This window comes from Equus przewalskii, chromosome 9 (assembly GCF_037783145.1).
Source record: "Equus przewalskii isolate Varuska chromosome 9, EquPr2, whole genome shotgun sequence".
Classification (NCBI taxonomy): Eukaryota; Metazoa; Chordata; class Mammalia; order Perissodactyla; family Equidae; genus Equus; species Equus przewalskii.
This window is the reverse complement of record NC_091839.1, coordinates 7,540,246-7,566,488: the sequence shown is the minus strand read 5'-3', so window position 1 is coordinate 7,566,488 and position 26,243 is coordinate 7,540,246. Positions and strand designations below refer to the sequence as shown.

The following is a 26,243-nucleotide window of genomic DNA, read 5'->3' as shown; positions in this document are numbered from 1 at the left end:
TCTTTTGCTTTACTGAAGTGGCAAGTCTTTGAATCTTTGTAGGTTTTTCTTATCCTCTGGGGAACATCCTTTCCCCATGCTCTCTCATCAGATTAATGTCATTGATGTAATTAATTACTGTGATGGTCTGCAGGGTGTTTAGATGGTCCAGATCTGCTCATGCTATATTTTGACAGAGGTAGTAAAATCATGAACACATATTTTGTCTCTCCTTTGCAAACTCTTTCTGATTCTCTTTCCTCACTGAGATAGAAAATAATCGTCATTAAAATCAATGACTGTATACTATATACTGGGATCCATATTAATCTACTATAGTAAAAATACCACTTCCAGAGGCTACTACTAATTGGTAGAGCTTGCAGTAGTCTACAGCCGTCCTCCAGTTACATTCACAGACTGGTGTATGAAACAGGCATATGATAGTGAGATATAATAGTGACCGCCAACTGTATGTCCTTTTGATCTTTAGGGTGGCACTGTCTCTCCCATTTCCCTGGGACGTGATACAGTTTTTTATCACCGTTGTAGTTTGAGGGGACAGTGGGTAATCTCAGAGATTTTGACTTGGTCTTTTCCACTATGATAGCTCTTATACTACAGGCCAAGGACACAATATGTGGACTAACTCCAACTCCAAAGGAGGTCAATACTGTAAATTCAGAGACCCATAAAATGACCGTCAGGTGGTCTGTGGACCCAATAGACACATTGTAAGCTAGACTTTGGCCAAGAATCCATTTATTACCTGCCATCACATATGCCTGTTCTAACACGTGGACCATGACAATGCTTTAAGGCTCTGGGTGTCATTGTCAACTCAGACCTTCTGTTTGGTAGTCTTTAGGATGTCTGGGTATTCTCCTTTCCAATGTACAGTTGATCAAGTAAATGGTCATAGGTGCCCATGGCAGAAAGACTAAGATGTACCTGAATGATCCCTGACTCGTGTTATTCATGCCCTTGTGTTATCCCCTTCCCTTGAGTGTGGGCTGACTTAGCAACTTATTTCTATGCAATAGAATATTGCAAAGGTCATAGGAAGTCACTTCCCTTACTAACTTACAAAAGATTGTGACTTTTTTCTTTCTAGAAGCCTTTTTATTAACTCGCCTTTGCTGGCTTTGGTGTAGCAAGATGCCATATTGGAGAAGCTCAAACAGCAATGAACTGAGGGCGGCCCCTGGCCAACAACCAGCATGACACTGATGTCCTCAGTCTAATAGCCTGTAAGGGAGTAAATCCTTCAAATAATCATGTGAGCTTGAAAGTGATCCTTCTCCAGTTGTGCCTTCAGGTAAATCCTGGCCCAAACCTTGATAGGCAGCCTTATGAGAGACCTTGAAGTAAGAGGACCCATCAAGGCTATGCTTAGATCCTGAACCTCAGAAGCTGTGAGATAATGACTGTATGTTGCTCTAAGCTGCTAAGTTTGTGGTAGTTACACTGCAACAGATAATACAGTATAATAAAGCGCCTGATACCATTTTTGATGTTTGCCTGATTGTCCCCTCTTTTGGTGCAGGTGAGAAGTTCAAACCACACAAATCCCAGCCTGTGCATGGGAACCCTTACATAACCGATCCCCTAAGCACAATAAAAACCCAAGTCAGTCTCCCCTCCCTGATCTCTCATTTTGAGACCAGCGTGGACTACAGCCTTGCTCTCCCCAGAAAGTTTCATTATGTGGGTAATAAACCTTTCCATACCCTCTTGGTGGCTCAGTTTTGGCACTCAAACCAAATTTTGGGTTGGGGGTCTATCCCACATCTCTAGGGCAGCTGCAAACTGGAGCAGTGAGCATAGCATCTAGGCAATGACCATTACTACCGGGGGTTTTTCTTCTCATGCTTTGGCTTGCTAACTAGCTGTGCTGCTTTTTGACAACTGTCCATTTTTAGTTGCTGCTGGCTAGAAAGCATGCTGTTTGACCTGTGCTGCTGTGTGCTGTGTGTGAGTTTATGCTTTGAGCTTTGCGGATTTATGGCGTAGCTGCTGAGTCCTACAATCCTGTTATAGATTTAACTGACCTAAGTCACAATTTTTGATAATTGGCATTTACAGGAATGAGACTGAGGCCCTCCTTAAGTACCCCTGGGTCATGTGTCTTGCCCAAACCTATCTCAGATTCAATCAGATGTCTCAATTCCAGCATAAGTAATTACTGATGCTAGGCTCAGGGGAATGACTTGTACCCTGAGACCATTAATTTTGTTTCAACCACACATTGGCCCCCATTCTGAAGTTCACTCAAGAGAAAGACTGATACGCTGTGCAAGATTCAGGCCCACTGGTGATTGCTTCTGTAAAGGAAGAGCAGTCACCATGTGGCATGCTAAAGTCTACACTCCAAAACCAGATGGCTCACTAAGACCCTGCAAAATACCTTTGCTGGTGCTGCTGCCTATGCCTCTGTCAGCAAAACAGATTCTGATCCTCAGGTTATAGGCAAAAAACACCCATGGAGGGGCTGGCCCCGTGGCCGAGTGGTTAAGTTCGCGCGCTCCGCTGCAGGCGGCCCAGTGTTTCGTTGGTTCGAATCCTGGGCGCGGACATGGCACTGCTCATCAGACCACGCTGAGGCAGCGTCCCACATGCCACAACTAGAAGGACCCACAACGAAGAACATACAACTATGTACTGGGGGGCTTTGGGGAGAAAAAGGAAAAAAATAAAATCTTTAAAAAAAAAAAAAAACAAAAAACAAACACCCATGGAACCCTGTGGCAAAGTTCCTTATGAAAAGTGGCCCTGAAAGCTTTATCCTCACCCCTTTTAAAGGGCTGTAAGACAGTATCACTCTACTAGAAAACTGTAAAATAAAACAAGAAAGACTCTGGGTTTGATTGAGGGCCACAGATTATCAACACTTAGAAAGGAGGGTGGGGAAATCAGTATCCAGAGTTGCTAAAACATGTTACCTAAGGTGTCTTTTTGTGTGTGTGTGTAAGGAAGATTGTCCCTGAGCTAACATCTATGCCAATCTTCCTCTATCTTATATGTGGGACACCGCCACAGGATGGCTTGGTGAGCGGTGTATAGGTCTGCACCTGGGATCTGAACCTGCAAACCCCAGGCCGCTGAAGTGGAGCACACAAACTTAACCACTACACCACCAGGCCAGCCCCCTAAAGTGTCCATTTTAAACAAAAAACTATGAGACATACAAAGAAATAGGCCCCTCCATGACTATTTACTAAGTGAAAAAGACAAATTGCCATGAAGTATGTCACTATAGGAGGTAAAACCTCTTCCACACACATGCAGTAAACCTTCATATGTGCAGGTATGTCAGAGCATGAAGAAAGGAGCAACACACACATATTGGATATCTCAGGCATTTGTGGGATGGGGAGAAATTGTTTTCATTTTATTTTTGCCACACTTCACTGGTTTCCACAAAAACAAACAATTATATAAAATTTATTTCCAATAGTGGTCACTACAATAACTCGGAAACAACATTGAAGATAGCAATTTTTATCTTTTAATAACTTTTCCATTTTCCCACTTGAAAAAATAAATTTGACCTTCAAAGTTTACTGAAATAAATCAATACTAATGAAATTCAGTATTTTACCAAGCTTTCCCTTAAAAAAAAAAAAGAAAATGTGTAATTCCAAAAATCATTTCAGGATGCTAGACTAGCATGGGGGGAGAAGAGAGGAAACCTTACTGGCGTCTCAACAGTATGAAGTGTCTGATGTAGATTAAATTCTAAGCTATGATTAAAGGCCTTCCCACACTCATAAGGTCTCTTCCCAGAATGAATTCTCTGATGGTGTGAGAAGCTTGAATGATAGCTAAAGGCCTTCCCACATTCCTTACATTCATAGGGCTTCTCACCGGTATGAATTCTCTGATGTTGAATAAGGTGTGAATGAAGTCTAAAGGCCTTTCCACATATCATACATTCATGAGGTTTCTCACCAGTATGAATTCTCTGATGTCTTTTGAGGTGTGAGCACTGTCTAAAAGTCTTCCCACACTCCTTACACTCATAGGGTTTCTCACCAGTATGAATCCTCTGATGCAGGGTAAGCTGTAAGCCATCGCAAAAGGCCTTCCCACATTCACTACACTCATAAGGTTTTTTGCCAGAATGAATTTTCTGATGGTGAGAGAAACTTGAGTGATAGCTAAAGGTCTTTCCACATTCTCTACATTCATAGGGTTTCTCACCAGTATGAATTCTCTGATGTATGGTAAGGTGGGAGCGATGCCTAAAGGTCTTTCCACATTCTTTACATTCGTAGGGTTTCTCTCCAGTATGGAGCCGCAGATGTTCAGTAAGTTGAAAGCCACGAATAAAAGCCTTCCCACATTCCTTACATTCATAGGGTTTTTCACCAGTATGAAGTCTCTGATGTTGAGTAAGTTGTGATCGCTGCCTAAAGGCCTTCCCACATTCCTTACATTCATAGGGTTTCTCACCAGTGTGAATTCTCTGATGGAGAATAAGTTCTGAGCCATAATTAAAGGCCTTCCCACATTCTTTACATTCATAGCGTTTTCCACCATTATGAATTTTCAGATGTTTAAATTGTGAGCAATGAATAAAAGCCTTCCAGCATTCTTTACATTCACTGCACTTGTTACTATTTTGAATTCTCTGTTGTTCAGTAAGGTATGATGTATTAACAGTTTCTGCACATTCCTTACATTCAGAAAGTTTTTCTTTAGAATGAGTTCTTTTGTGATGACTAAAGAATAAATGGTAACTGAAGTTTTTTCTACATTCTGTACATTCAAAGATTTTCTGTCTATTATAAAATTCCTGAGTGAGTAAAGTATGTTGGCTAAATATGGGCACGTGTTCACGGTTGATAATAAACTGCCTGAAATAGCCCTCCTGTTGTCCCTGTTGTCTCTCAAACTGAATTTTGCATTCCCAAATATCTCTGAAAATGTACTTCTCAGGATTATGGCTTTTAAATTGTTCCATGATTGCCCACTGGGATGATTCTGTCTCATAAATTCTTTTTGGAGCTAACTTCTTGGGCTTACACCTGGACACCAAGTCTGAAAGATAAGAAAGACAATTTAATTGTTGGTTTTGTGTTACAAGAGAAATAAAATATCTATGGTACAAAAGAGAGATAACTGAAAATAATTCACATAAGAAATGAAAGGTTTGGAGAGCTCTTAAATATCGTAATGCAATCGAATGAAAAAATGGTAAGGAGGACACAGAGAAATGAGAGCTCATGATAAAAGTGAGGGAGTTAGTTAACAAGTCAAGGCAATTATTCTGAAATTTTGATCTGCCTCAGAATCACCTTGGGAACTTGTTGCAAGTATGGATATTAAGGAAACATTCTAGATCAACTGAATCAGAATTGACCAGAGTCAGTTTTGGAATGAGATCAACTCAGAATCTACAAGAGGCAGCCGGCCCCGTGGCCCAATGGCTAAGTTCGAGTGCTCCATTTTGGCAGCCCAGGGTTTCACCAGTTCGGATCCTGGGCACGGACATGGTACCGCTCGTCAGGCCATGCTGAGGTGGCATCCCATATGCCACAACCAGAAGGACCCACAACTAAAATATGCAACTATGTACTGAGGGGATTTGGGGAGAAAAATAAAAAGCGGGGGGAAAAAAGAAGATTGGCAACAGTTGTTAGCTCAGGTGCTAATCTTTAAAAAAACAAACATACATATGTATATATATATATATGTGTGTGTGTGTGTGTGTATATATATATATATGTGTATATATATATATATATGTATATATATGGCATAGCCAAAGCATTCCTGAAGAAAAACAAAGTCAGAGAACTTCTCCGACCTATGATAAAGAATTATCATCAAGACTTGTAAATTAAGACAGTGTGGTATTCACATAGGGCTTGACCCATGCAAAGACCAGATACAGACCCACACAGGATACACAGCAGAAGGGTGAGAAGAAAAAATAAATTATTTAATGAATGATATTAGAACAACTAGCTATAGATATGAAAAAACAATTACCTCTGATCCCTAGCATACACCATAAATACATAAAGATAAACTCTAAACGGATTAAAGACTTAGAGAAGTTAAAGGAAAAACTGTAAAGCTTATGGGAAAAAATAAGGATATAAATATAAAAAACACCTCAAGGTAGAATGGATATCTTAAAGACAAAAAGGCTAACTAGAAAAGAGATAAACTAAAAGAAAAATGGGAATAAAATCTGAATAGGCATTTCACAGAAGAGGAAACACCAATGTTAAATAATCATACGCAAAAATGCTCAAACTCATCAGGAAGCAAAGGAATTCAAATTAAAATATAATGAAATACAATTTCATATTCATTACAGTGGTAAAAATTAAAATGTCTAAGAATTTCATTTGTTGTTAAGATGAACCACCAGAATTATCACACACAGCCAGCAGTAACATACATTAGTACCAACACTTAGGAAAAGAATTTAGTGTAATATAACATTGAAGATGTACATGTTCTATGATGTGGCAATTCTAATTCTAGTAAATAGCCTGAAGAAAATCTTGTAGGGAGACATGTGTAAGAATAGTCATAGCACCATTGTATATATTAGCAAAATTTACAAACAATCCAAATTATAACAGCCAGAAAATTGTGGGATGGAGTATTAAACAGCTGTGAAAATGAACTCAGTCATAAAACAGTATGGGAAAATTATTAGAAACCATGTGGTACGAAATAACCAAATCACAGAAGAGACATAAGCATTATCATTTTTAAAAACTCAAAAACAAGCAAAACACAATAAGATAGTGTTTAAGGGCATACACAAGTGTGGTAAACTATTAAAAAACTGAATAGTCATAACAAAATTCAAGATTATGGTTATCTCTGGAGATGTAGCAGGGGACGGGATCAAGGAGAAGCATGCAGGTAGCTTCCTGGCACTGATAACACTCAGCTCTTAACAACTCACCAGACAGATAAGATACCTCAGATTAAATGAAACATTCCATTCTCTCTGGAAAACACCATGACAAGACGCAGAAAGCTCCGTGGTACCAGCTAGTGGGCTACACGCATTCCAAGCTGATCTTAATAGCCAAGTTGCGTGTCTGCCAGAAGTCAGTTGTATTTGTTCCCCTCCTTGTTTATACCACTAGATAAAATGAGTGTGAAAACCAGCTGTTTCACTAAGCTTACTTCTTTGGAAAGATCGGATAATGGCAATTACTTAAGAAAAAGCAAAAATAAAAACTGCTACAAGAAAAAGACTGGCTTTGGGAGGAACAAAAATGAAGTGCTGTGCACTTACATTGTCTATATGATCTTCCTGTTTAAAGAAATCAAAGCAAATCAAAGCAAATATCACAGAAAATGCATATTCTAAGGTTCATTTTATTTATTTATTATTTTACTGAGGTCATATTGGCCTATAACATTGTGTAAATTTCAGGTGTACATTATTATATTTCAGCTTCTCTATAGACTGCGTCACGTTCACCACCAATTGTCTAGTTTTCATCCGTGACCATACATATGTGCCCCTTTACCCCTTTCTTCCTTCTGCCTCCCCCTTCCCCGCTGGTAACCAACAATCTGTTTCTCCTTATCTATGTGTTTGTTTATCTTCCACTTGTGAGTGAAATCATACAGTATTTGTTTTTCTCTGACTGATCTAAGGGTAACTTAAAAAAAGATTTAAAATCTCAACCACACAGATTGTGTAGACTCACATTCCCCTGCTTCTTCCCCTAAATATAACTAAAAATCCTAGAAATTACCTACCAGACAAGAACAAAGGAACTTTAAAAGATGGAATGAAGAAGGTAGACTGGTTAGGATTCTCTGGACTTGAGGAATTACCACATGATAAGTTCCGTGGGATTTCTTTTTATCTCCCATATACCCCTATAACAGGCACTGAAGAGGCCTACACACACACACACACACACACACATACAAATCAAGATATAAGTCTGTTCTCTTCAGCCAAATGACCAGGAACATGCAAGCCCTACAGACCTAGTAGGATCCCCGGCCCCTCTGCACAACCTGGGCCCCAGCAACAGTTTCATCAGCTAGCTGCAGGAGCAGCAAGAAGTCCCAGTGCCTGATCCACCAGTAGCAGCAGCAAGAGGAAGTCTCTCGCTGTCCCAGCCCCTACTTCACAACCAGGGCATTGGCTGACAGATCAATCCACTCAGAAGGGCAGCATTAGCAGAGTCTTGCATCTCCCCACTCGCCACTCAGTGGCATAAGAAAATCCATGCCCAGTGGTGTCTATATCTGCCTCTCCCATTCTGCAGAAAGTGGCCCAGCTACAGTGGGTGTCTGTGGAAGCTTTCTGTCCTTGCAGACAACACCATCAGGGATTGAGTAGGAGCTCCAGCAGTACCAGAGGTATGAAGATCAGAATAACATTGCAAGGGCTCTGAAAACTAAGCTGCCATTAGAACTAAAACCTACAAAAGTAGGCCAGATCTATACACTAAGCCTAACAGGGTGACCACCTGCTAAAATAGAAGATTTAAATAAAATCAAGACTCTCTGAACATGGTAACTAAAATGTCCAGACACACTGAAAATCATACCGAAAGCCAGGAAAACCAAAGTCTGAAGGAGAAAAGATAATCAACTGATACCAATACCAAGATGAATCAGATGTTGGAATTATCTGAAGGATTTTAAAGCAGTCTTCATAAAAAGGTATTGACATTCCAAATTCTCTTGAAACAAATGAAAAAACAGAATATCTCAGAAAAAATAGTGGTTATAAAAGGAACTAAATGGAATGAAAAATATAATAACCATTATAAAAGACACACTGAATGATCTTAAGAGCAGAGCAGAGATGACAGAGGCTAAATTCAGTGAACTTAAAGACAGAATTCACTTAATCTGAACAATAATTAAAAAAACACACTTAAAGAAAAAGAACAGAACCTCAATCCCTGTGGGACAATAACATATCATATGATTACCAGAAAGAGAGGAGAAAAACTGTGAGACTGAAAAAGTATTCAAAGAAATAATGGTTAAAAACTTCTCAAATTTTGTACAAGACACATATCTACAGATTTAAGAAAGTGAGTAAATTCCTAATAAGAAAAATCCAAAGAAACCAAAACCAAGATATACATTTCTGAAAGCTGGACAAAGAAAAAAATCTTAAAAAATAGAGAGAAACATACATTATATATTGATAAGAAAGAAACATCAATTTGAAAGACTATGGATTTCTCATGTGAAACCATGGAGACCAAAAGGAAGTGACACAATACTTTCTTAAGTGCTGAAAGAAAAGAACTGTCAATCTCAAATTTCACACCCAGTGAAACTATCCTTAAGGAATGAAGAAGAAACAAAAGGCATTCTCAGACAGAGGAAAACTAAGAGAATTTGTTTTTGCAGACTTGCCCTTAAAGAGCGGCTAAAGGAAGCTCCCCAACACAAAGAAAATGATAATAGAAGAAGGTTGAGACCTTCAGATAGAAAAGAACAATAAGGGCTGGCCTGGTGGTGCAACAGTTAAGTGCGCACGTTCCACTTCTCGGCGGCCTGGGGTTCTCTGGTTTGGATCCCGGGTGCGGACACGGCACTGCCTGGCAAAAGCCATGCTGTGGTAGGCGTCCCATGTATAAAGTAGAGGAAGATGGGCATGGATATTAGCTCAGGGCCAGTCTTCCTCAGCAAAAAGAGGAAGATTGGCAGTAGTTGGCAGTAGTTAGCTCAGGGGTAATCTTCCTCAAAGAAAAGAAAAGAAAAGAAAAGAACAATCGAATAGGCAGAAATAGAAGTAAACATAATAGACTATCCTTCATCCCATGAGTTTCTTTAATCCTATTTTATAATTGAAACAAAAATTATAACACTATCTCATGTGGTGATCAATGTCTGTAGAAGAAATACTTAAAACAATTATACTAAAATTGGGCAGGGTAAAGAGACCTAATGGATGTAAGGTTTCTGCACTTCACTTGAAGTGGTAAAATGTCAACACCAGCAGATTATGATTAAATATGTATACATATGGTAATACCTAGAACAGACACTAAAAACAACAAAAAAAAAACCCAAAGCAATATATTAAAAACATTATAAATACATAAAAATGGAACTCTAAAAATATTTGAGTAATTCATAGGTAGGAAAAAAAAAAAGAAACAGAAGAACAGGAAATAGAAGGAACCAGTAGAAAACAACAAAAAGGCAGACTTAAGCCCTAACATATCAATAATTACTTTAAATGCAGATGGTCTAAATCACCAATTAAAAGACAAATTGGCAAAATGGACAAAAACCATGGTGACTACAAGAAACTCCTTTCAAACATAATGATACAGCGAAGTTGAAAGTAAAAGGATAGAAAAATATACATCATGTAAACATTACTTAAAAGAAAGTAGAAATAGCTATATTAATATCAGATAAAGCAGACTTTGGAGTAAAGAAAACTAATCACCACCACCAACAGAGCTTCAAAATACATGAAGCAAAAACTGATACAGCTGAAAGAAGAAATACACAAATTACAGTTATAGCTGGGGACTCAAGTATCCTACTCTCAGCAATTGACAGAACTACTACACAGAAAATCCACAAGGATACAGAAGAGCTGAACAAGACCATCAACCAATAGGATGTAATTAACATTTATGGAACGTGCTGCCCAACAGCAGAATACACAATGTTTTTAAGCACACACTGAACATTCCCCAAGACAGACCATGTTCGGGGTCATGAAGCAAACCTTAAATTTAAAAGAATCAAAATCATATTGAGTATGTTCTGCAATGTACATAGTAAAGAATTTAACCTTACTTAAAGAGAGGTCTGGGTTTTGTCTTCATCTCCAGGGAAGTAATCTCTACAAAGAGTGTCTTTGTTTATGTGGGGCCACGGCCACCAGACATTCTAATAATGGGATTTATGTTGGAGGCTTTGAGCCATGTGGCAGGAATTCTCCTCTGGAGAGACTGAGACTAATGGTATCAGCTCTACCTCCTCAAGGGCTGGAAATTATAAGTCAGCTACATGGACAGCCAACAAGGAGCCCCAATAAAAATTCTAGATATCAAGGCTCAGGTGAGCTTCCCTATTTGGCAATACTCCATGCATACTATCACACACAGTTGATGGGAAAAGTCAGCACTGTCCATGACCCCACTGGGAGAGGACAACTGGAAGCTCTGCATTCAGAACTCTCGCAGGCTCAGCCCTATGTACTTCTTCCCTTGGCTGATTATAATCTGTATCCTTTTGCTGTAATAAACTGTAACTGTGAGGATGACAGCTTTCTCTGAGTTCTATGAATCCTTCTAGTGAATTATCAAAGCTGAAGACGGTCTTGGGAACACCTGAAATTGCAATTGGTGTCAGAAGTGAAAGACTCTCGTGGAAAGCTCCCTCTAACTTTCACATGAGACCATAATGGAATCAAACTATAAATCAATAAAAGAAAGACAAGAGGAAAATTTCCAAACACTTCCAAATAACATTTCTACATAATCCATGGGTGAAAGAGAAAATCTCAAAGAAAAAAAATTGTTAAAGGATTATAATGACATATATATCCTCTATATGCAGGGATATATATATATATATCTATCTAGAGAACCTAAAGAACTCTGAAAATTCAACAGTAAAAAACCAATCAGATTTGAAAATGGGCAAAAGATATGAATAGACATTTCAGTGAAGAGGATATACAGATGGCAAATAAACACATGAAAAGATGTTCAACATAATTTTCCATTAAGGAAATTCAAATTAAAACCACAATGAAATATCACTATCCGCCTATACTATGGCTAAAATGAGAAACAGATATAACATGAAATGCTGGCTAGGATTCAGCGCAACTGGGGACCACTCACACATTGCTGATGGGAATGTAAAATGGTACAACCATTGTGGAAAACAGTGTGGCAGCTTACCATACCACCCAGCAATTACATGCTTGAGCTTTATCCCAGACTTATTTACACACACAAACTTTTACATGAATGTAAGGAACATATATATATAATATGTATGTTTATGTTCATATATACGTGTGTGTGTTCATTACATTCATGTACTATATATATACATGAGACAGAGAAAAAAAGTCAATCTCAAAAGGACACATTTTGTAGGATTCCATTTGTGTAACATTCATGAAATAACATAATAATATAGATGTAGAACAGATTAGTGGCTGCCAAGGGCTAAGAATAAGGGAGGATGGGTGTAGCTATAAAGAGGTAACACGAGGGAGTCATGTGGTGATGGTACTGTCTAGCATTTTGACTACTGCAGTGGTGATACAAAGCTCTATGTGATAAAACTGCACAGAGCTATACACACACACAGACACATACACAACTGAGTGCATGTATAACTAGTGAAATCTGAATAAGTTTCTATGGATTGTACCAATGTCAATTTCTCAGTATGATATTGTATTGTAGTGTGTAAGATGTTAACATTGTGGGAGGCCAGAGGAAGGGCACATGGGACATCCCTGTTCATTTCTTTGCAATCTCCTCTGAATCTAAAATTATTTCAAAATAAAAGTTTTAAAAAAGAAATCATCACACCTATGCAAAAGGAAAGGCCTGGCCAGGCATCAAAAATTGATAAAGGAATGACATCTTTAAATGAAAACAAAACACTTAGGAGAGTATGTATCAGTTTTCCATGACTCTGTATTGATTTCTTAGCGCTGCCATAACAAAGTACCACAAACTGCTGGCTTAAAACAATAGAAATATACTCTCTCACAGTTCTGGAGTACTACAATGAGTCACAGACGTCATCAAAGACCTCTAAACTGTAGAATGAACCTGCTCTTGGCCTCCAGGACCCTACATCTTCCTAGATGAACTTCTTCCTTCTGAATCATCCCTCTGCCATCTCTACCTCCTCAATGTAGTAATTTTCTTTGACTTTCCCAATTTCCAATCAATCTTAGTTTTCTTAAGTATTCCATTAGAACATCTATTCACATGTTCTTGATCCATTGAAAATGTCTTTATAACACTTTAAAAAAATGTATTCCCATCACCTACCAAAGCAAAACTTGCATGATTTTTTTAAAAAAGATAAGAGGGCTGGCCCGGTGGTGTAGTGGTTAAATTTGCATGTTCCACTTTGCAAACCCAGGGTTCCCAGGTTCAGATCCTGGGCACAAACCTACACACTGCTCATCAAGCCATGCTGTGGTGGTGTCCCACATACAAAACAGAGGAAGACTGGCACAGATGTTAGCTCAGTGACAATCTTCCTCAAGTAAAAAGAGGAAGATTGGCAACAGATATTAGTTCAGGGCCAATCTTCCTCACCAAAAAAAAAAAGAGAGAGAGAGAGAAAGAAAAGACAAGAAAAATTAAACATTCTGTTGATTGCATCCTTTGATGAACAGAAGTGTTTAATTTTTTTTAAAGATTGGCACCTGAGCTAACATCTGTTGCCAATCTTTTTTTCTTTCCTTCTTCTTCTCCCCAAAGACCCCCAGTACATAGTTGTATATTCTAGTTGTGAGTGCCTCTGGTGGTGTTATATGGGATGTTGCCTCACCATGGCCTGATGAGCGTTGCCATGTCCACACCCAGGATCCAAACCAGTGAAACCCCGGGCTGCCAAAGTGGAGTGTGTGAACTTAACCACTCGGCCATGGGGCCAGCCCCCAGAAGTTCTTAAATGTGAGGTACTCTCATTTGTCTATTTTGCTCTGGTTACCTGTGTCTTGGTGTCATATCCCAGAAATCAGTGCCAAATCCAATGTCATGAAGCTTTCCATTTTCTTCTAGGTATTTTATAGTTTTGAGTCTTATATTTAGTTCTTGATCCATTTTGAGTTAATTTTTATGTATAGCATAAGGTAAGGATCCAACTTTATTCCTTTGCATGTGGATATCCAGTTTTCTCAACAGTGTTTATTAAAGATAGTTATTTCCCCCATTGAACGGTCGTGGCACTCTTGTCTAAAATCATTTGGTCATATATCTGAGTTTATTTCCAAGCTCTCTAGTCTATCTCAGTGATCTATATGTCTCTCTGTATGCCAGTACCACACTGTTTGATTACTACAGCTTTGTAATTAAGTTTTAAAATCAGGTTTTCCCTCCTAATCCGTCTAAAATAACCTTACCAGCCCAACATTCTGAGCAGCTGGCCTACTCCTTGAACAGCTTCCTGCTTCCTGATCAATGCTCACTCACCTGGGCACCTTCCTCCTGTCACTTCCCTCACAACCATCCAGGGCTCCTTCCCTTGCTCCAAGGAGGAGATCACAGCTGGCTTACAAACAGAAAGTCCTGGTTATAAGAAAAGAAATGGAGATCAGGTGGAAATGGAAATACCCCAATACTGTGATTTAAAATTGATTTTAAAAAATAAACTATAGGTCAAAATGGTACTTGATAAGGTCTACAGAAGAAAGGAGAAAGGATGAAATATTCATATCAGGTAAACTCAGAATCATAAGAAACAAAGCAAACAAATAGGTAAGAAATGTTATTTAAATTTATTTAAGCTTTCTCTCTTTATTTTGCTATGAGGAAAAAAGAAACTTCCTGAGATACTTATTCTCAGATATTTTTCAATGTTAAATATTTTCCAAGTCACAAAGTTCTTAGAATGTAACTTTCAAATGCAAACTGTTTAAAAGAGAGTACATTTGTTGTAGGAAATGGAAGTGTTCATTTGAGCTGTAACTAGTGACACTTCTTCATCCAGCCCATCATGACATTAATTAGGAAAACTAAAGAGGTTCACATCCAGGACCCATATGATTAGTTTTAATCTAGGCTAGTACACCTGCAGCTTTAGTACGGTGCAGAGAAACAAAAGAGAAAGCCTGGTTTCTTTGACCACATCGTGCTTTAATGGTACAGAATTCCAATTCTGCTGCTGAATCATCCGGAAGAAAGTCAGTTATAAGAAAGGACCAGAGGAAGGTGTGAGGATGAGGAAAATGAAGGTGCACATCCATTTAGCTGTGCTCATTTCTACACAAAGAGAAAATTCATCTAGTTATTTGAAAGGTAGCCCTAAAATCTATAGTGGAGAAAGCAGAAATTCCAAGAAATAGCTTCTGAATTATTAGAGGCAGATAACTTTACCCAGTGAAACCAAGTTGCTGTAGTTCTCCAACATCACGTCTTTGTACAAATTCCTCTGCGCGGGGTTCAGGCACTCCCACTCCTCCTGAGACACATCTATAGCCACATCTTGGAACATCACCAACCCCTGAAATGGCAAATCGCAGTCATGTTTTTGAAATTATAAGAAACATTTTACAAAAGGAAGAAGAGGTGCTAAAGGAGGCAGTGCAGGAAAGCACGGGATAGTGAGTGTTATACACTAAGGCTGGGTGACACGGGCGAAAGAGGAACTTAAGGAGACTGAAGCAGAGTGCCTACGTGCTCTTAAACAATTAAGACACATCCTCTTGCACAGAGTGGAAAACTTCTGTTTATCAGTCATCTAGAAATTAAGAAAATAAGCAGAGATTTCCAACTAAGTTAAATAGTTGGAAAATTTGAATCTTTCCAGAATATCTTACAAAAATATCCATATTGAGAAAAGGACTTGAAGATTTTTTTTCATCATTATGACTATCATGTCAAAACCATTTTTACTTTTCATGCAAATTCTTACGTAAACATCTGGTGCAGATTGTATTTTCCCAAAACGGACAGAGCAACATCTCCCACCCCATATGCTCTTCTTCAATGTAATCTTGCCCTGCCCTCTACCCACCCACCATTGGTGTGGGGTCGATGTCCTCTGCCCTCGAACCTGAACCTGGGAGAACACTTGTGACTTACTGAACTTGTAGAGTATAGCAGAAGTGACTATGTGACTTGTGACACTAGATTACAAAAATGTCTCATACTTCTGTCTTACTCTCTTGGGACGCTTGTTCTTGAAGCCCAGTCACCATGCTCCTAGGCAGCCCAAGCAGCCCATGGAATAGCTCATGTGAAAAGGAAGGACAGCCCCCAAACCGCAGCCCTGACTGAGCTCCTAGCTCACATGCAGCAACAACTTGCAAGCAGGTGAGGGAGCCAGCTTGAAAGTGGATCATCCAGCTCCCAGTCAGGCCATCACAGCTGATCCCATGTCAGAACAGCAGTGAGCCATCCCTACTCAGTCCTGTTCAGACTGCAGATTTGAGAGCCAAACTATGATTATTGTTATTTTAATCTACTAAGTTTTGGGGTGGTGATGTAGCAAAAATAGTAGCTTAACATCTTTTTTCCTTAATTGGTAGCATAACATTTGATCTTATAAATAAAATATTTAATCAGTCTCATAAACTTGGACTTCTATGGTGGACAAAATCTCTCAGGTCTTTTCTAAGGCATATATCATTCCACTTTTTGCAATTACACCTGGGAGAGCTTACCTGTTATCATCCAGCACTCTTCCTTGTACACTTTCCATGTTCCTAAGTTAGAGAATACTGATGTAGAATGATCCAGACTCACATAGACGTGACCTAAGTCTAGCATATCCAGTTCAATATAAAATTTGGTTTTGTAACTGGTGCTCATTTATTTCCTGGAAAGACCTTCAATCTTTCTATATGGAAGCACCAATCATATCTCCACCAAATCCTAATGCCTCACAAAGCAAAACGTCTCTCCACCCAGTGAGATCAACCTACACCAATTCTCATAATGTCTAATTGAAAAACTCAAAATTGTGGAGAAGTTCAAAGTTTCCCATGTGTAACTGATTAATCATTTTCCCCTGAGGACACCATTTCCTGGGAGGACATCTCAGGTGTGTGGCTGTTTTTCCTCCTACAATCTTCATACCACTGTCCTCCCTGCCCCTTTGCTTGTATCAGACAACTGTCCCTCAGTCTCTAAAATCTAATGTCATCACTGCATCAGACTATACTATGCATTCTCTCTCCCTGTTGCAGTGACTTGTTGACATCCAGATTTCTGCCCCTCAGGAATTTTAGCTCCTGGCTCAGTGTCCCTATCTCCAACACTACTGCTACCTTAATTCTCAGTGATTCAAATATCCACATACCTATTCCTTCTAGTATCCTGGCCTCCCAGTTCCCTGACTTCCTCTCTACTTCAATGATCTTGTCTTCCACCATAGTTCACTCACTTCTTATGTCACTACTCTAGACCTCATCAGTAGTAGTAACTGCAACATCTGCAAAATATCGAGTAATCCTTCTCTCTGGTCACCTTTATGCTGTCACTCACCACTGTCATACCTCTTCTCCCCTTAAATTCTGTGTTCAGCTAATCACCCAACTTTACAATCACTCCCAATGTGAACTCTCCCTCTAGAGGGCCCAGAAATAAACCCACACATATATGGTCAACTAATTTACAACAAAGGAGCCAAGAATATACAATGAGAAAGGACAATCTCTTCAATAAATGGTATTGGGAAAACTGGACAGCCACATGCCAAAGAATGAAACTTCACCACTGTCTTACATCATACACAAAAATCAACTCAAAATGGATTAAAGACTTGAAAATAAAACCTGAAGCCACAAAACTCCTAGAAGAAAATATAGGTAGTAAGCTCCTTGACATTTGTCTTGGTGATCATTTTTTTGCGTGTGTGAGGAAGACTGGCCCTGAGCTAACATCTGTTGCCAATCCTCCTCTTTTTGCTGGAGGAAGATTGTCGCTGAGCTAACATCTGTGTCAAGCTTCCTCTGTTTTGTATGTGGGATGCTGCCACAGCATGGCTTGATGAGCATGTGTAGGTCTGCCCCCAGGAACTGAACCTGGGCCACCAGAGTGGAGCACACGAACTCAACCACTACACCACCAGGCCGGCTCCCAATGATGATCTTTTTGAATTTGACACCAAGAGCAAAAATAAATAAGTGGGACTACATCAAACTAAAGAGCTTTTTCACAGCAAAGGAAACCACCAAGAAAATGAAAAGGCAACCTACAGAATGGGAGAAAAATTTGCAAAACATGTATCTGATAAGGAGCTAACATCCAAAATATGTAACTCATACAACTCAATAGGAAAAAAAAAATCTGATTAAAAAATGGATAGAGAATCAGAATAGACATTTTTCCAAAGAAGCCATACAGATGACCCACAGGTACACGAAAAGGTGCTCAACGTCACTAATCACCAGGGAAATGGAAACCAAAACCACAGTGAGATATCACCTCACGCCTGTTAGAACAGCTGTTATCAAAAAGACAAGACATAACAAGTGTTGGTAAGGATGTGGAGAAAAGGGAACCCCTGTGCACCATTGGTGGGAATGTAAATTGGTCCAGCCACTATGGAAAACAGAATAGAGGTTTTTCAAAAAATTAAAAATAGAACTACCATGTGATCCAGCAGTTCTACTTCTGAGTATTTATCTGAAGAAAATGAAAACAATAACTCAAAAGATATCTGCACTCCATGTTCACTGCAGCATTATTTACAACTGCCAAGACGTGGAAACAAGCTAAGTATAATCCTGCCATTTGCAACAACATGGATGGACCTTGAGGCCACTATGCTAGGTGAAATAATTCAGAAAGAAAAAGACAAATACCATATGATCTCACTTATATGTGGAATCTAAAAACAGAAAACAAAAAGTCAAACTTATAGATACAGAGAATAGATTGGTGGTTGCCAGAACTGGGAGGAGGTGGGTGGGTGAAATGGATGAAGGTGGTCAAAAAGTATAAACTTCCAGCTATAAAATTAATAAGCCCTGGGGATACAATGTACAGCATGGTGACTATAGTTATTAATACTGTACAGTATATTTGAAAGTTGCTAAAAGAGTAGATCTTAAAAGTTCTCATCACAAGAAAAAATAATTTTAAGTATGTGTGGTGATGGATGTTAACTAGACTTACTGTGGTGATCACTTCATAAGTGACAATATATATATTAAAGCATTATGTTGCATACCTGAAACTAACATAATGTTATGTGTCAATTATATCTCAGTTAAAAAAAATCCCTATCTTTAGCTTACTGATTTGAAATGTCACTTTTATCACAGGTTAAATTACCGTATTTCTGGATGTTCTATTCTGTTCCCTTGATCTATTTATGCTCCAGTGCCATAATGCTTTAAGTATTATGCTTTACATTATGTATAATTATAAGTAATTATCCGATAAAGCTAATTTCTTTTCTTCAGAAGAGATTAACAGAATCCAGAGTCAACAATATACAATGTTTAGTATATAATAAAAGATTAATAGAAATGATTACTAGTAAAGATTACTAGAAATGAAAAAAAGGAAATGTGACCCATACTCAAGCAAAAATCACTTGGGCCAGCCCTGGTTGCTTAGTGGTTAAGTTTGGTGTGCTCTGCTTTGGCAGCACGGGTTCGGTTCCTGGCTGCAGACCTACACCACTCATCTGTCAGTGGCCACATGTTAGCTCAGGGTGAATCTTCCTCAGCAAAAAGTAAAGAAAAGAAAAGAAAAGAAATCACTTAATACAAAATATCCACAAATGATTCAGACGCTGAAATTAGCAGACAAAGACTTGTGAAATTTAGGTATTTTAAAAAAGAACCAAAGGCAAATCCTGAAATTGATAAATGAACTATCTGAAATAAAAAATTAGTTTGATGGGATCTATAGCAGATTAAACACAGTAAAAGAAAAGATCACTAAACTTCAGGACAGGTCTCTAGGAATCACCCACTGAAGCCCAGAGAAAAAAGATTCAAAAAAGAAGTGAACAGGGGGGCTGGCCCCGTGGCCGAGTGGTTGAGTTTGTGCGCTCCGCTGCAGGCGGCCCAGTGTTTCGTCGGTTCGGATCCTGGGCGCGGACATGGCACTGCTCGTCAGACCACGCTGAGGCAGCGTCCCACATGCCACAACTAGAGGAACCCACAACGAAGAATACACAACTATGTACCGGGGGGCTTTGGGGAGAAAAAGGAAAAAATAAAATCTTTAAAACAAAAAAAAAAAAAAAAAGGAAGTGAACAGAGCCATAATGACCTATGACCCAAGTTACATAAATACAAAGAAACTACACCTATGCTCATTATAATAAAACTTCTGAACACCAAGGATAAGGAAAAAAATCTTAAAAGCAGCCAGACCTTCTCCCCCAAAAAAGATACATCACACAGAGGGGAACAACAATACAAATCAAAGATTAATTCTCATTAATAACAATGGGGGCAAGAAGACAACAAAACACTATCTATAAAATGCTGAAAAAAAGCTGTCAACCTATAATTCTATAGCCAACTAAAATCCTTTAAAATGAAAGTGAAATAAAGTTTGGGGTATTTTGGTTTGTTTTTGAGACCAAAAAAATAGCTGAGAGGATTCTTCACCAGAAGCTATGTCCTACAAAAAATGTTAAAGGAAGTTCTTTGGGTGGAAAAAAAATTGATACTAGGTAAACATTTCCATCCACAGGGAATGAAGAGTGCCAGAAATGGTAAATTTGGATGTGAATAAAGATATTATTTTCATTTCATGATTTATTTAAAAGATAACTGACTATGTAAAGGAGAAAAAGCATGTGTGGTTTAAACATATTTATAAATACAATATACAACAATAATAGCAAAGAAGATGGGAGCGGGAAATAGAAGTATTCAGCTGTAAGATTTCTGCGTTATATGTGAAATTGTATAAAATTACTGGAAGACTCTAGTAAGATTGTTTCTTTAAAGGCACACTGGATACTTTAGAACAAGCCCTAAAACAGTAAAAACAGTACAGCTAATAATGCTATAATGGAGATAAATGAAATACTAAAAAATACAAGACTAATCTAAGAGAAAGCAGGAAAATAGAAAAAAAAGGAAGAAAGAAGGGATGACAAGATGATCGATTAAAACCTAATAATTACATTCAATTTAAAGTCAATCTAGAGGTCAGCAAACTTTTTCTGAAGAGTCAGACAATAAATATTTTAGGCTCTGTGAGTCACATACAGTCCCTATCACATATTTTTCTGTTGGTTTATCTATTTATAACCCTTCAGAAATGCCAAACCATTTTTAGCTTGAGGGTGATACAGAAACAGGCTGTGGACTGGCTGTGGCTGGCATGCTATAGTTTGCCAGCCCCTGGTCTAGATACTTGAAGGCAGAGAGTGTCTGACTGGATAAAAAAGTAGAATCAAACTATATGGTCTTACTTGAGATATAGTTAAAGCAGGTTAAAATAACAGGATGAAAAAAAAGATATGCCATGAAACAACAGTAAAAGGAAGCTGAAGCAGTTACACTAATGAAGAGAGTAGAATTCAAGAAAAATAATATCACCAAAAGGAATATTTCATGATAAAGGGGTCAAATCATCAAGAAGACAGCAATCCTAAATATGCATGTACCTAATAACAGAGCTTCAAAATACATAAAGCAAAAACTGACAGAACTGTAACAGACGAATTCACAATGTTTCAACAGTTCTCTCTCAGTAATTCATACGCCAAGTGATAAAAAATCAGTGAAGACACAGAATAGTGTATCATCACTACAAACAACTTGACCTAACTGATAAAAAGTCTACCCAATAACAGTATAATACCAACTTTTTTTTCAAGTGCACATGGAATATTCACCAAGATAGTCCACATTTTGGGCCATAAAACAAGTCGCAATAAATTTAGAAGAATTGAAATTACACAATATGTTTTCTAACCACAAAAGAAATAAGTTAAAAATGAATTATCAGAAAAATCTGATAAAGTCCCCAAATATTCGGAAGTTAAAGAACACTCTTCTAAATAACCTATGGGGAAAAGAGGAAAGGGAATTTTAAGCTGGAAAGAGAAGAGAAAATTAACCCAACGTATGCAGAAGGAAAGAATAAATAAGGTCAGTAATCAATGAAATAGCAAGGGCAAACTAGAAAGAAAAATCAGTAAAACTAAAAGTTAGTTCTTTGAGAAGATCAATAAAATTGATAAAGTGTTAGTATACTGATCAAGAAAAAAAGACAAATTATCAATATCAGGAATTAAAAAGAGTACCTCACTACATTATATGACAGGCATTTTAAGGATAATAAAGGAATATTATGAACTTTATGCCAATAAATTTGACATCTAAGTTGAAGTAAACTAATTCCTTGAAAGACAAATTACTAAACTGATTCAAGAAGAAATAAAAATCCCCAAAACCCTATATCTATTAAAGAAATTAAAATATCCCCATGAAGAAAACTCCAAACTCAGATGGTAGACTAGTTTTCTACTGCTGCTGCAACAAATCACTACAAATGTTGTAGCTTAAAACAACAGATTTATTACTTTACGGTTCTATAAGTTAGACGTGCAACAAGGGTTTCAGCGGACTATATCAAGGCGCGCGCCTTTCTGGCATTTCCTGGGAGAGTCCATTTCCTTGCCTTTTCTACCTTCCAGAGGCCACTTATATTCCCTGGCTTGTGGCCCCCTTCTTCCATCTTCAAAGCCAGTAAGGTTGCATTTCTCTAACAGAAGTATGCGTATTCCATCCTCACATCTCCCTCTGACACTGGCTCTTCAGATAATCCAAGATAATCTCCCTACCTCAAAACTCTTAACCACATTTGTGAAGTCTCTTTTGCCACGTAAGGTAACATATTCACAGGTAGACATCTTTGGGGGGTCATTATTGTGCCTACCACAGATGCCTTTACTGGTGAATTCTATCAGACAATAAAGGAAGAAATTATACTAATTCTACAAAAAACTCTTCCATAAAATAGAGGAAGAAAGCCTGTTTTCAGATTTATTTTCTAAATTAAGGTAGGATAAAGACATTTTCACATAAAGACAGCTGAGAAGCTTTGTCACTAGATGATATAAACTATAGGGAATGCTAAGGGAATATCTTCAGGCTAAAGAGAAATGACAACAAACAGAAATTCAGATCTCAAAAAGAGAGAGCAATTGAAAATGGTATATTTGTGCTTTCTCCCATTTCTTTCCTGATTCAAGGGTTAGTGATTTATCTTATAGATTTATCTTATTAGTTATAATTATTTCCTATTCTCTAAAGCCTATAATTTTTATCTTTGTAAATCCCTTCCATATTTCCTTTTAACATATATTTTCATTATTTTTTGTTGGAAGAATTTAAAGCTATAACTTTCCTTTAGAGTCTTGCTTTCACTAAATCCCATGGCTTCCAATATGTATTGCTATCACTGATTACCAGAAATTCTTTACTTTTAGATTCTATTTCTTCTTTGATCTAGGAGTTATTAAAACAGATTTTATAAATTGTTGGCAAGAGTAACTATTTTTTCTGATTTTGTTATTAAATTCTAGTTGTATTTCACCGTGTTCAGAGGATACTGTTTATCATTTCTACTTTTTAGACTTTACTGTGGCTTAATATTTTGTCATTTTTTTCCGAATGATTCATGGACACTTGACAAGAATGCACAGTCACTATTATTAGGATACAGAATTTTCTATATTATCAATAAGGTACATTTCATGGAGTATATTATTTAGTACTTCTATATCCTTACTAAATTTTGTCCACTTGGCTTGACTTTGACTGAGAGAGTAAATTAATGTTCCCTACTGCTGGCAAGTGTCAATTTCTTCTTCTATCTGCTCTTCTATTTGCTTTAGGAAGGTTGCTGCTATAATAATTGATGCAAGTGTATTCATAACTATTACATCTTCATTTTGAAATTTACACCTTAGAATTATATAGTGCCCTTCTTTGCCATGTTTAATGGTGTGATAGAACCTGAATTTTAGTCTGTTTTCTTTTAGTTTCCATTTACCTGATGTAATTTGTCCATTTTTTTATTATCCTTTCTGAATCACGTAAATGTCTGATGTAGAGAGTTAAGTTTTTCTTTATGACTCAATCTGAAAGCCTTTTTCTTTTAATAGGTGAACTAAAGCTTATATACATTTATTGATAAGACATATATTTGCTCTTTGGTCTTAGTTTTATCATATAATTATTTTGTGTTCATAAGTATACATATATCTATCTCTGTAAGTATATATATATCAGTGTGTCTTAAGTCTTGCACTATATAAGTTAGTTATTTTGTGACTCTCTCTCTACAAGTTAAGTTCCACTAGGGATGATTTGTATGTGTCTGATTTTTTTTCCCCACTGATTTATTCCTAGTTACCCAGAAGAGTGCCTATCACATAGTAGGTACTCAATAAATATGTTAATATTTCAAACCAAAGTTCTGACAAGAGAAACATTAATATTTCCCTCAAAAGAAGTATTTCTGTTCTCTCCTTGTGCCTGGCAGAAGACAGCATATGAGAAATGAGGAATGATTAATTGACTAAGTAGATGAACGGTGGTTAGAGAAGAAAGGAGCAAAACAAGGAAAAACCTGAATTTCTGGCACCATCACTTACTCACTCACTAGTAAGTTATTGTAGAAGATCCAGTTAGGTAACAACATCAGGATAAAAAATGCAAATATTCATATGAACTACAGAAAAAAAGAATACTTCAGTTAGGAACAAGAAAATACCAACTTACATGGTCCATGGCTTTTTTTAGAATTCAATGTATTTATTAGTTCTCTTCTTGGTTCCACTTTAGAAGAAAATCAGAGTCCAAAGAAAGTGTTGCTGGATGAGAGCAGTTTAAAAAAAAAAACATAAGATGGTTTTGTCTCTGAGTTCCCAAAGTGCTAATTTAGACTGGCAGTTTTCTTGCCCCTTCATGTCTCCTATTCCTGGTCCCTATACACACATATGTAATAAATCAGAGAGAAGTTGGACAAATCCCAACTTTACTCCAAACAAGGAGGGAACCCAGCTACAGCAGGATGGATTCAGGGAAGACCGGGCCCAAGTTCTTTAGCAGGAGGGATTTAGAGAGGCAGACCAGGGTCCCCACACTACGATGAAATGGACCCAAGTGACCTGCTCAGACCTATCCTGACCAGATCCTCACAGAATTAGGAGGAAAAAGAAAAGGAAATGGACATTATGAAAATATCAGGGAAACAGGAAATGACCCAAAATACCTAATATACCTGTAACAGGAATTTAAAAAATAGAGACTAAAACAACAAAGAAGGAAAAGAAGAAATAAATAGAACAAAAATTTCCGGAGCAAAATAAATAGTGAGTTTTTAGTTTGAAGTACCGGTGAGAATTAAAGAATCAGACCTGGAAGCATCCTGGAAAATCTTTGGCAATTTAATCCCTGAACACAGACAAAAAGACCTAAATATCTTCTAATAAAAATTACAAAAAAAAAATAAATTACAAAACAATGTGTATTGTAGTCTAATCTTTGGGGAAAAAATTCCTATGTACATAAGCATATATATGCATATTAAAGAGGGTGAAAGCATTTGCAGTAAAATGTTCAGAGTGGTTGAGAACTATAGATAACTTCTACTTTAAATAATTTAACAAAGGAATGTTAAAACTTAATATGAACATTTCAGATAAGTAGCACCTGATCATTTTAGACACTGTTTTTGAATGTGCAACAGTGCCATTCTTTACTCCTGTTCTAGGCGTTTCTAAGAGGAACGGCAGAAGCAGTGAGCTAGAGAATTATGAGACACCAGGCCTTTCTTGGAGCTCAAACTTTGTGTGACCTTGAGTGTGGTGTCAAGCAGACGTTGTCTGTGACCACGGTAACTATGTTTCTATGATTCCTGGTGATATGTGTGAGATCTTCGGGTAACTATTGGGGATGAGTACTAAGTGGGTAGTTTTTTTACCGTATATGTGGCTTTGTCTGGGGCTGTGAGATGATGATATACATGGGATGGATTTTGAGATTTTGGCTTTGTGTCGTGTGTATGAATCTACAGGTGCTACTGGAATGTCTCCCTAACTGCCTGATTGCGTGATCCTGGGGGTAACGTTTGTGTAAATGCGCTTTTCTTTTATGTAAGTAAATGGGGCTTACACAAATAACCACCCGCAGTCGTGGTCACAATCACATACAAACTCCATTCACACAAACGGTCAAGCACACAATTACACTGTCACAAAAGCACGATCACGAATCCAGGCTCTGTCACAACAAACACACGAACACTTAGTGCGGACTCAAACTCGAGTTTCTCACGCACTCACAGCAACTCAGTCCACCTCCCCCGGGCTGCCCCCGCACTTAAAGGCCTAATAGTCCACACTCCTCCTGCCCGGCCCTGGGGCTCTCGGATTCCTCACCTTCAGCATCCCCAGGAAGGGCTCTGGGCTGAGTCCTGATTCGACTCCAGGTGAGGCCGCAGGCCGAGCCCGGCCTACGAGACAGGACCAGGGTAGCACCTGCCTCTGCGGACCACTCCGCCGCCGGCCCCACCGGAAGTAGGTGCACAGCTGCGGCCTCTGGGAAACGTAGTCCAGAGGAAGGAGGCGGGAGCGAG

General features: G+C 38.1%; 1 protein-coding gene across 4 annotated transcripts; it reads right to left on the bottom strand.

Annotated features, from left to right (window-relative positions):
- Window positions 1-3,340: 3,340 nt before the first annotated feature.
- Window positions 3,341-26,234, bottom strand: ZNF461 (zinc finger protein 461). Of its 4 annotated transcripts, XM_008533754.2 has the most exons (6): window positions 26,047-26,234; window positions 24,386-24,477; window positions 16,337-16,378; window positions 15,048-15,174; window positions 14,145-14,240; window positions 3,341-5,022 (listed from the first exon to the last, which is right to left on the bottom strand). In XM_008533754.2, the coding sequence occupies exons 4-6, from the start codon at window positions 15,163-15,165 to the stop codon at window positions 3,632-3,634; spliced, it is 1,605 nt and encodes a 534-aa protein (XP_008531976.2). In that variant the 5' UTR covers window positions 15,166-15,174; window positions 16,337-16,378; window positions 24,386-24,477; window positions 26,047-26,234; the 3' UTR covers window positions 3,341-3,631. The 4 variants fall into 4 exon arrangements, with proteins under 4 accessions (XP_008531976.2, XP_008531974.2, XP_008531977.2 ...); XM_008533752.2 differs by lacking the exon at window positions 16,337-16,378; XM_008533755.2 differs by lacking the exon at window positions 24,386-24,477.
- Between the last annotated feature and the right edge of the window lie 9 nt (window positions 26,235-26,243).

Coding starts and splice junctions, on each gene's coding strand:
- ZNF461 (XM_008533752.2), bottom strand. Junction 14,241..15,047: donor CAGCAACTTGGTTTCACTGG/GTAAAGTTATCT, acceptor TCTTATAACCAG/GACTTTCTGTTTGTAAGCCA. Junction 5,023..14,144: donor GACAGGAGGAAGGTGCCCAG/GTGAGTGAGCAT, acceptor CTTATCTTTCAG/ACTTGGTGTCCAGGTGTAAG.